The sequence below is a fragment of the Falco naumanni genome, chromosome 5, assembly GCF_017639655.2.
Source record: "Falco naumanni isolate bFalNau1 chromosome 5, bFalNau1.pat, whole genome shotgun sequence".
NCBI lineage: Eukaryota > Metazoa > Chordata > Aves > Falconiformes > Falconidae > Falco > Falco naumanni.
Window position 1 is genome coordinate 31,770,891 of NC_054058.1, and position 12,153 is coordinate 31,783,043.

The 12,153-nt window shown below is 47.8% G+C and overlaps 1 protein-coding gene across 1 annotated transcript in view; it reads right to left on the minus strand.

The window, feature by feature from the left end:
- NUAK1 (NUAK family kinase 1) overlaps positions 1 to 10,767 on the minus strand; it is a 49,446-nt gene extending 38,679 nt beyond the window's left edge. Inside the window, exon 1 of the mRNA XM_040595088.1 lies at positions 10,388 to 10,767. Coding sequence (XP_040451022.1) covers positions 10,388 to 10,681 — 294 coding nt within the window. The 5' untranslated portion in view covers positions 10,682 to 10,767. The remainder of the gene's footprint in view (positions 1 to 10,387) is intronic.
- Positions 10,768 to 12,153: the final 1,386 nt, after the last annotated feature.

Here is a 12,153-nt window from a genome sequence, read left to right on the forward strand (position 1 = left end):
ACCTTCCTGAGGTGGTTTCACCCACACAAGGAAGGGCTCAGCTCAGTGCAGCGCTGGAGCCATGGTCGACCTCAGCTCTCCCCAGGGCTCCACCACAGACTTCCCTAATTAACCTCAGGGAAACCACTCATCCCCTGAGTGCCCGAAGCACAGCTGTGACAACCAGCTCCTACAGCACACGGAGCTTAAACCCACAGATCACCGCGTCATTATTTCGCCTCATTTCGGCACCCTGAATTGAATAAACATGACAAGGAGAGGAGCGTGGAGGATGCTATGCATGCCTCATGTATAGGCCCGATTAAAAATGTGTCTTCCCAAGAGGGCAATGTGGACGCCTCAGTTGTACCCCTGCACAGGTGAGCTAAGCCTGCATTGCTTCCAGCAGGTGTTTTACAGGCACCTTCACCTCACACTGGAGCACAGCTCCCATGCCCCAGGCCACATGGCATTAGAGCACACACCAGCCGGGAAGGTCACACTCTTCCCCTCGCCTCCTCCCAAAGGCCAAAGCAACAAGCCACAGCACAGCCCTGCTGACACCGCTGCGCCAGGCACCCCGGCCACCTGAGAGACAGGCTGGCCTTCGCTCCCCCCCCGCCGAGCTCAGTTCCACTGGGGAAGCGGTAAGGTTTGATTTGTGCAGAATGCAATGGCAAAAATATGCAAATAAATGACAGCTCCAAACACGTGCCTCAGGAACTGTTGGGTTTTTTTTTTAACAAATGCCTTGCCGCCTTCCCCTGTCAAAAAGTGCAAAAGACTTAATCTTTTTGCGTCAAGGACAAAAAACACAACAAAACACCATTTAACAAAAAGGAACATTTGTTTAGTTACCTCACAGCTCAAACAAGTCCAACCCTCATTGCTGCCTTCTGTGATCAAAAAAATATTCACACTCACTTTTAAAATAACACCTGTATCTCAAATAAAGGGAGCTATCATTCACCATCAGGCATTTCATGGAGATTAGAAATTGTAGCAGAAATGAAATGCCTTTTTGCGTAAGGGAAACATGATATAGAGGCTTTGAGATCTCCATCGACAGCAGGACCCGAATCTTTCTGATCTACCCATGAAAGGCTAAAATTAGTCTCCAAACTTGGCATGGTACCTTTTAACAGAAACAACGAGATTTTTTTTAAACTTTTTTTTTTTTAAAAGCCTAATATCCCTTAACTAGTGTCTTTATTCCAAGGCGGCAGTGCTGAAGCCCAAATACACTGACTCAGCTCCTCGGCACAGTGAGACGTTAAGATAATTGCAAGTCCCTCAAGCTGCCAGACCTCAGAACAAAGACACAGCTCCTCCAGCCTCGCTGCTGAAGTTGTCCCACATGCCGGCTGCTGGGCCAGGGTAGGTGAGGAGCTCTGGGGTTACTACAGGCTGACATCCCCCATGAAGGCAAGGCAACAGGGATGGCGCAGCCTGCCAAGCACTGATGCTTCGTTGTGGAGGCAGCCAGCCCCACGCAAGGCACAGGAGACCCTCCCCTTCACCAGGTTGGCTTCCCATGGGACCCAACAGCAAAGGGCCTAAGGCGCCATACTGGAGGGGTGGCTGAGGCGAGGTGGGAAAAGCAGGCAGGGAGAAGGGAAGGCTGGGGAGGCACCCAGAAATTAACAGTTACATTGGTTGCACATTAACCTAAGCAACCTCAGTGGTCTTCTTATAAACCACAAGACCTGCATGTATTTTGTGATTTTGCATTCACCTACAGCTGGCCAGGACCATTTTGAACATGCCAGCCTTGTCAACCCATTTTCCCATAACTGCTGTATGGCTGGCTTTTTTTAAATGAAAGGAACCACTCACTTAAGTATTTTGTTATTTTTCTCCATTGGTGAGAACAGCCTGAAAAAGTTCACACCTGAGCAAGACCCAGAATTTGCACCCCATTGTGGGCGAGTGGCAGCTTTAAGGACTGATGTCTTGTAAACCACCAGAGCTAGAATCAAATCGCATCTGTCTTTGGAGAGTCAGGGAACACTAACCATTTAAACTGTGCAACAGTTTGTTGGTCCATGGTCTTTAGTTCAAAACATAAAAAATACTGAACTCAAACAAGAGTACTAAAACAGCGCCAGAGCAAAGGACAGCTAGATGCTTGCCCCCTCACAACATGCAGCAAAGGTTACAGGAGAGCCTCCACATCTACTGAACATCTGGCATTTTTGGTGGGGGTCCAGGATGTTTGATGGGTACGGCCAGACACCATACGCTCGCGGAGTATCTCACCCAGCCCCCTAGTGTTCAAAGGTCTAGGATCCCCTAATTGATACAACGTACTATGTTGCCTGTGAAGACACGGTGATAAATACATTCTGTTTAAAAGCAGATACTTCTCAAATCATAACTTGCAGATGCTCAAAGTCTTTCATGTGGGTAAGACAAATGAGAGCCATAGAGACTGATTTTGTAGCCAGGGAGTACAGGAAGCAACAGCAGGAGAACACTATTGAAAGCCTGGATACACTTATGGCTTTAATGAATTGGTCATCAAATATAACAACCCACATATGCAGTTTTTACCTTGCTTTGTAGTTTGCCCTGCCTTTTCCCCCTAGCTATTCCCCATATATCTAGCAAAGTGGAAATTATTTTGCCTTCAGTTTATTAAATGGACACACATGGTACTCACATCTGCTGGAAGATATTTGAGGGAAATGGTGACAAATATCATTTGCATATTTAGTCAGAGACCTTTTCATCCGAGACATTTCCTCTGAACTATCTCAAGTACGTTGATCTACCAGGGGTAATGACAAGACTTTTTTCTATAAGGTGTCCAGTGCACACCTGGGCAATTCAGGGACAAATCCTGACTTACATACGAGGCAAGAAGAGGCAAGAAGAGACAAGACCAACATTCTTTGTAGGTTAGAGAGTCCCACACCAACACGCCCGTCACTGATGGCATGCAAACCATCAAAACTGTACACCAGAACTGGGTACTGGCACCAGCCTCCATCCCTGCCCAGGTCAGGAGCTGATGAGGCTCTGGCCCCTCTGCACAGAAGAGCTGGCAGCTGCCGCTTCCTACCGTCCATGCTGCAAGCTCCTATCCCACCCCAAGCCTGGAGACAAACCTGCACTTCTGGCTTCAGAGCATCATTCAGCACTGCAGCAGAGAACATATGGTTTGGTTCCACTTTACACAGGAAGAGCATACAAGACAACAAGGAGAACAACAGCATCCTGCTGAGAGGAGCACGGTTGTACAGTAAGAGAAGACGCTTTGACATCAGCATCCTGGTTTGCAAAGATAGAGGGTATGTAAGCGTTGTACAAGAGGTAGAGACCCGAGCCAGGAAGATGCCCACATCAAAGACAAGGTCAGCAGCCAATTTGCGAATCCCTGGTATGCAGACTTTGAAAACACGTCCCATATGCTCTGCACTTGGGTTACCGTGACTGTACACATGTCGACCTGCCAGTGTTCAAAGCTGATATACCTGGAATCAGTTTTCAACCCACATTCAGCACTCTTCCTTGACACCGTTGTGGCAGCCACCATGTGCCTCCTCCCAATTCCTCACTCCTGCAAAGACTCTTTAGTTACTTATTTACCAGACAAAACACAGACTAACTACGATTACAGTTCTGTAAAGAATAAACAATTGCTCACAAGAACTGCACATTCCACATAGTTTTATTCAACATGTATGACCCCAAACTACAATATATATAATAATTGTCTCCACATGGCAAATCCACATTGCGGTTCTTAAAAATAATAACAATTTTTAGAACACATGCCACCAAAAAACGCAGGATATTTTAGCCATATCTAATGAAAAACTTTGTACAAGCAATTTCCATTCTGCTGTGTTCTCTAACATACGGTGCTGTGAAATCATTTGTAATAATGCTTAGGCATTTTACAGTGTTTTTAGCTGAAGGCTGCATTGTAAACATTGGCTCAAATTCTGTTGTGAATTTCACATTTAGAGAGATCACACAAAGGATGTATCAGGCCAAAACGTGCCTTGTTAATTGGCCTAACCTGCCTATATTAAGTAGTATCCCTTCAGAAAGGGATACACGGAGACACAGAAAAGTTAACTGACCTGCCCAACACTGTTACAATTGCTCAGTCCAATGGTGGGATGGGGGGTGGCAGGGGGCCAGACAGACAAGGAAGCAACAGTCTCTCAGAAACTTGTAATTTCTTCACTTGTAAGAGAGTCCAACATCACTGAAGAAGTGTCACTTGATGTCCATTCAAAGCTCAGAAAGAACATACTGTTCTTTAATTTGGTAAACGATTTGACAAGCTAACGTATTCAGATGACCCTTTACTAGCTAGTCATTAATTCAGACTTTCATACACTGAACTATACTCCCCTGAACAAATCTGCTTCTCCAACAAGAATTCTCAGTGCAGAAAACAAGTATTTTGTACTAATGCCTTTCCTCTAATGACCTGCATGTTGTAATCAGTTATTTCTGTCTGCAGCTCTTGATGTTCAGGTCTCCTTTGGCATTTCAATTATGCAAGTGTTTATGTGAAGACACTAGTAATTTTTTACAGCCAGGTAGTAACTCCTATTGTAATAAGCCCACAGTATTCACTGTGAATTATATTAGATTAAATGCAGTGGGGTTTTCTTTTTCCTTTTTTTTTTTTTCTTCTTTTTTTTCTTTTTTAAACCAGTCTCAGAATGCATCTAATAATTAAGGGTGGAACAAATAACAAAATTAACAGCAAAACTATTTCCAAGCCCATATAGTCTTTCCAATTTCTATTCATTCCAGATCTAGAATTTCCATGCATGCTTTGGTACGATTTTTATAGAGGATGACCTGAGTTTCACCAACAGGCCTTCAGCACCATGAAAACATCGTCCAGATTAAGTCACATTTTAAGTCCTTAAAAGAGTTCAGTTTACACATCTTAAATAAATAAACAAACAAGGTTTTGGCAATACATTTTGCAAGAATCCCTCTTCCACTAAGGAACCTCTGGCCCCACATGAGTGTTGCATGGCAAGAGAGGTGTACCCAGTACCCACCACAGGCTGCACAGATTCTCTAGCAGCCACCAGCTTGGAAACAGGGAGCAAGGCAACGCTTTCTGTGCAGGTCACAGCACTGGCACACAGAAAAAAAGCAAGAGGCAGCAGTGCAAGTGGAGTACAAAAGAACCAGGAACCCAAGCTGAATGTCACACAGGGACAAAAGGCCAGGAGGCAGGAGAGACCAAGCTCTGCAGGAGGAGGCTGTCACCCATAGCACCCTGATGTTATGTACTCTACATGTCTGGAAAAAATCAGGTATTAGGTTGTACACTCCAAACTAGCTGATACTTCAATGATTTTGGCTTTAATCCGCAAGTTTTTCTTTCTGATGTATAAAACAGGTCAGTAACACGAGCCATTGTTACTATTATTCAAGTGTATTATCATAGCTGCGGAAGCCACATTCACGCATCAGGATCCTGCTGTGCAAATTACTGTACAAGCACTTCACATCACAGCAGTGTTGTGTAGATACTTCCACCAGTGTCTGCAACAAAGGAAGATACCTTAATAAGAGCAACAAAGAACCTCAAAAAAAAAAAAAAATAAACAGCTCTGCATCAGATTTGGACATTATCCTGCAGGAGACGCACACTGAGAGATCAGGATAAAAATCACTACTAAGTAGTGACCCAGGTGCTAACTAAAGCAGACATTCTCAGGCAAAAAATGGAAATACATGTCATTAAATATAAGAGAAGAGAATTGCTGTGCATAATAGGGAAGAGAGAGATACCAACATTTTCAACAATGTCAGCAAAGCAGACAACAGAGTTGGGACAGACATCACACCTGGCCTTTCACTGTCCTCAGTGACCCATGAGCACACTTTTATCTTATTATTTGGAACCCTTAAAAACCACACTGCAAACAAATAAATGGTTGTGTGGCCAACAAGGCCTTAATAACTGACATGACAGAGCTGTCATTGTTGGTATTCATGTTTTGTTTTTTTCATGATATGGATAAATACAATCAGCAAAGCAAAGGTCCTCCTGTTGCTGTTTCAGGCTTTCAAAACCCCTGTGCAGTACTTCAAAAGCATCATGAAGCAGAGCTGTTTCAAAGCAAAGATTTTCACTGGAGTTGCAACTAAAAATATTTGTTGCCTTAAAGTGGGGGGGATTGGTTTGGTTGGGGTTTTTTTGGTTGGTTGGTTTGGAGGGGTTTTTGTTTGGTTTTTTGGTGGGTTGGTGTTTGTTTTTTACAAGATTTTAATTTGGAAACCAATTTCATTTGGCAACATCCTTCTACCTGCACTTCAATGCAAAAGAGATAAATAACATGCAGTACCACACATAACATGCCTGCACAAATATGCACTGCACGTCTGGTTTTCATGCTGGGCTGCAGCTTGTCATCAATTCCCAAAATAATTAACGCTCTGGAGGAACGGCTGGAGGAGAATAGTGCTTCCTCCACCTGCTGGCGAGGAGGAAGAAAAGATGCCCTGGCTCTCAGAGAGGGAAGTGAAGGCAAGAGGGGAGCTGTTGGAGCTACTCCCCACCGCCTCCCAAGTGCAACCTAAGGAGAGAAAGGGAGAAAAGCTCCCAGCTTTTGCAAACGGCAAAATCTCTCCCAAGGAAAGACGCTAACCGAAAGAAAGGGCAGATAATACAAGGTGCTTCATCAGAGGTTACAAAAAACCACCAGCAACATTAGCAAGCTCCAGGTCCAGCGGTGGCAGGGAGAGCAAATGATTCCCAGCACAGCATCTTGCAGGAGGGCGCCCACAGGGAGCTGTAAACCAGACAGGGTATTGAACCCCTCGTTTAAACTCTGCTGGGAGTGCAGCCTAACAGGGTTTACCTGGTGTCTTCCATATTTGAGAGAGCTACATGCTCCTTTACTAATGCTATTTTAATTAATATTAATGCATTTTTGTATCCAGGCATTGCTTTTTGTATAATGTCAGGAAAAGATGGATAACAAGACTGAAAATGCCTATCCGTAATTTAAAGTTGCATTATAAGGAGTATTTACTCCAGCAGAGGAAGCATTTACACAAAGAACCCAGCAGCATCTACCATCTTTGTGCACCATGCATGGGATTGGCCAGAGATGGTCAACACAGAGCTTATCTAAGGCTGACATAAGTGTTAACTGTGGATTTCTTGGCTAACAAATATTGAATAAATAACATGAACAAAAGTTCAGTTCTTTGGTTTAACATGTGCAAGATGACAAGTGGGGAAAACACCCACAGAAACGTCAACATGAGTGTTACTTCACAGACCTGCGATATCATCTCTTCATCCTTACACTTACTAACAGGTGCCTTAATTTAAAGTATCATAAGTTACACAGTGTATACTGAGCCAGTACTAATGAAGGAAATCTTGCTGGCAAAATTAGGCACCTCATACGTCATGTAGTGGGCAATATTTTAACTGCTTCATGCAGCATGTAATACTGTCTGTAGTCACTGTGGAAACTAATACACAGATTCACAGAAGTTGTTTCCACTAACAAACTAAATGTATCATACGATCTACCCCGGAGCTTATGATCATATTCTACTGAGTTAAGAGGAAAGACAAAGAAACTGTAACAACCTGAATAAGCCTACAACTGTTAGTAAGTGCCAAATACCACTTTCATTCAAGCCAACAGAAATCCTGCTAGTGATTTCCAATGGCACAGGACGAAAGCACATCTGTACCTTGGATCGAACCGTCTTCTCACCTTGGTTTTACTTTGTTAACTCAAGTCTGCCAATTTCTGTTTCACTCCTGAGCTCTGTATTTGTACAGATGACAACAAATCCGAAAATTGTGCTTCATATTAAAAGCCTGGCTAATCATGCAAGTATCTTTATGAAATGCTGCACAGCCAAAGAGATTCTTAACAGACAAGAGACACTGAAAGGCCAAACAGGAGAATTGCTTGGACAAGGCTACGACTGGGAACACAATGCTGCTGCCAAGGTCCAGCTTTGCAATCTCTTACCATACAGCTTCAAATACCTGCTTACCGCTGAGTAAAGAAAAAGATGATTAGCTAACGCAGTAGCAGGATAGGAAGCAAACAGACTGGACTAGAGCGACCTTGGAACTCTCGCTACCTAGCTGCCGGTTGTGAGATGATTTGCATTGGACGTGGAGCAAGAGACATGCTGGCCGCATCACTCGCTCTGTGCATCCCCTGCTGGGCACAGCAGCATCCCCTCCAACCTGCTCATCAATGCTGCAAAACCACCCACTAAAAAGAACTGAGGAGAGGAAAGGCAAGAGAAAGCAGTGAGGGGAAAAAAGTGAAGGAAAACTCTGCCCCTCTCCGATCAGTCGTCCTGTCAGTGCTCTCGTGTCACCCACAGAAAGCAATCGGTATTCACTGCCAACAGCCAGACAAGGGAACTGTCAGAAAACAAGAAGCGTTTTCCATTCACTTAGGTCTGGCTGGACTCCTGACAACGAGCTTTTATTCTGTAAGCAGACAAAATGTGGATATTTTACAAACACTCACAGATGTTAAAGTTCAAACAGACACATTACACCAGAACTCGCCAGCAGACTAGTTAATAATTATGAAGTGCCACACGCCGAGGCTTGTATTACACCAGTATAAAACTCACACCCTGGTAAGAATTTGTTTAGCTCCTACATACCAGCTGATAGAGCAAGTGTAACACTTTTATTGCATTTAAGATTGCATGAGTATTCTGGTTCTTACCCTCACCACATTTCAAGATGGCATTAGCCACATAAATTCAGTTCAGACCGCATCATCTAACTGTCCTTGGCCATGTAGCCGAAGTGCTTGACAGTTAGCAAAATATGGAAAGACCTGGTGTGTTGTTAACTTAGAGGAGATACACATCTATACTACATCCTTTCCTCTTTGAGGCCCCTTCCCAAAACCAAATCTCATTTACGATAGTCACCTTTTTTTAAAATTCATCACATCTTTTAAAAAAAGGTGGTTTCAATGTGTTTGCTTATTTACTACATTTCGTAATGCAACTCAAAAATAATCTACTTCCAAAATCATAGTTAATATATAACACAGCTTTGGAGCTTTTGTTAGCCTGAAATTGTAAAACAGCCAAGACAGCAAACTTTAAAAAACATGGACTTGGAGTGAGCATGTGCAGAGGATGTCCATCTCTGGTTTCTCTTTAGCCAGCCTCCAAATGAGCTAAACTGAAAACGTACATGATATGACTCTACAACTTGGCTGAAACTCATTTTCACTGTCGACACAAAGATATTTAGTTGCAGAGTAAGTGTTCCTTATTAAAGCCATGGCATCTGCAATTTCATTTTCTGTTTTACAGTTGCTTCCACTTCTGGGTGCACATGGAGCTTCCAGGCAACCAAAAGGGAAAGATATATGAGACGATACCTGTAACTCACTAGGGAAAAGTCTTGCTTTCAGATGAAGTCTAGTGCAAACTCAATTAGTATACTTTACGTGAAAAGCAGCATTAAGACCCGTTTAGCAAAATATTTCTCTGGGCCATCTTTAATGCAGTGCCTGCCTCTCATTCCCTTGCCTTCTGCGAATAGTTAGTATTCCACGGAAGGAAAAACGACAATAACTCTGACATATGTACATTTCTTCAATTGCATTTCTGCACCCCGCTGGAGCGCTGTACCAATGAGGAAATGCTGAAGCTGAGTTATTGCTGGACAACCTCCTGGCTGCTTGAAGTCTCAAGCCAGCCGGCACCACTGAGCAGTGAAACGGATCATAAAAACCAATGGGGCTGGGTTGCAGTCCCTGCCATTTTTTTAGGTGTCAGCAAAGTTCAGGTCACAAAAGTATGACTGCATCACTGCATTTTTTAACCGGAGAAGCACCGTTTGCCCTCCTGACAGTACTTTGTGAGCAGCTTTGGTTAGCTGGGGGATGTGACAGGTTTTGCTAAACCGTGAATTTCCAGTGGGGAAAGAATAACTGCTCACAGTGGACCCGCATGTAAAAACAAACAAAAAACAAGAAGCCGCCCTATTTTTCCAATAATAACACATCCTTTTAAACCGCTCCGATGCGTTACCACAGCACCGCCACCACTCCCCTCCAGAAAGAAGTTTCCCTGTAGGATGTGCACTCCGAACAAAGCCTCGGAGCCAAGCGCCCGCCGGCACGGGCGGGATGCGGGCGGGATGCGGGCGGGATGCGGGCGGGATGCGGGCGGGATGCGGGCGGGATGCGGGCGGGATGCGGGCGGGATGCGGAGCCGCCAGGCCCCGCGGTCCTGCCCCAGCACCGCGCACGGCCGGGCCCCAGCGGGCCCTCGGGGTGCGCCCGGCCGCCCGCCTCCTGAAGCAGGCGTTGGAAAGAAAAATGACATACACGTATATGTGTGGGTATATATATGTATATATAATATAAGGCAAAGAGAAGCCCTCCGCCTGCCTTACCACTCTGCCAGAAAACCTCTCGATGGCCCGCTTGACTTTGCCATAGGTGCCTTTGCCCAAGGTCTCCTGCAGCTCGTAGCGATGCTTCAGGTTGTGCTTGTGGTGATGCCGCTTCACCCCCTGCTGCTTCCTCGCTGCCGTTACCTCCGGGGACGGCGCCTCCCCGAGCGGCTCCTCCATGGCCGCCGCCGCTGCCGCCTCGCCGCCGCCGGCAGCCGGCCCGGAGCCGCAGGAGGAGCAGCGGGGCTGCGCGGGGCTGCTGCTGCCGCGGGCGGCCGCCTCGACGCCCTCCATGCCCGGCGGCGGCGGGCGGCGGTGTGAGCGCCCCGCCGGCCTCGCAGCCTCTGCCTCGGCCCCGCGCCCGCGCCGGCACCATGGGGCGCGGCGGGCGGGGCGGGGCGCAGCGCGGCGGGGCGGGGGGCGGTGGCGCCCCGCACTCCCCTCCCCTTCCCTCCCCTTCCCCGCCGCCCGCCCCGGCGGCCGCACAGGCGTGGGGCGGCCCCTCCGCCCCGCCCCGCCCCGCCCCGCCCCGGCCGGGCCGTCCCCAGCGCCGCGGGCCGGGCGGGGGCGGCCTCGCCGGGGCCGGCGCTGGCGGCGGGGAGCGCCTTTGTGCGCTGAGCCGGGGCTCCGCGGCCGCCCTGCCGGCCCGCCTGACGGTGCCTCGGCGGGAGGGCGGCCTGGCGCCGGGGCTGAGCCCCCGGCCGGCGCGGGGCCGGGCTGAGGTGAGGCCGGGCGCGGCGGGCGCACCTGCGCGGGGGCGGGCAGAGCCCCCGGTGACCTGCTCCGAAGTTGGGTCCGGAAGGTTTTCCAGAAAACGCGAAATTTTCCCCGTTCGCCAGGCGGGCGGTCCTGGAGGGTGTCCGCGTAACTAGAACCGGCAGGACGCGGCGGGTGTGCCCGGCTGCTGCCGGCCTGCGGCACCGCCAGGCACCGGTTGCCCGCGGCGGGAGGTTGTTGCCCCTCAGAAAGCTCCCGGTGCGGGCCCTGCGTGGCCGTGGCAGCCTGCACCCAGGCCCGGAGCTGCGGCACCCTGCGCCTCTGCCCTCGGGATCTGTGCGATGCGGGTTAATGCATCGTGTCCATGCTTTCCTTCCGTTTAAAGGAAGGTGGTTATTTCTTTTGCAAAGACGTCTTGAAAAACCAATGCGGACGTTTAAATTGTTGCCAGGGTTAAGACGAATCAGATGTTTGCTTTCGAAAAGAAGCCGTACCCGAGCCCATGGCCAGAGCCGGCAGATGGGCTCTTGTTGCAGAAATGGGAAATTTGCGTGGGGTGACAGCATTTTGCCGTGCTCTGGTGTGGCCAGTTTGCTGAACCGATGCAAAACCTTTGGGTGAGAGTCCTGGCTTGGTGTCTCCTCCCCACTGACTGTCCGTCAAGTACAGGTTGGGATTGTCTGCTCTGCAAGGTTAATGCACAGACCTTTTGAAATCCTGGGTTCAGCTTCATGGTCACAGCGATGTCAAGGCACAGAATTGTGGGAGTCAGTAACTCCATGCCTCCGTCTTGTTCGGGGAGTGTTAGCAACACAGAAGTTGCTCTGTGCGCTCGGTGATTTGACTGGCTGGCTCCTGTGCAGGCTCAAGTTTGTCAGAGGTTGCTAACTCAGGAGTGTCAAGGAGATGGGGTGATACCCAGGCACCAGCTTTGGTGAGGACTCTCATTTGGTTCCTCTAGCTCACCAGGCCAGCGTATAAAGCTGGACTTCATCAAGGTTTCTTCCTGGGATAGTGAACACACTGAGGTTTCAGCCTCAGCCCCTCTG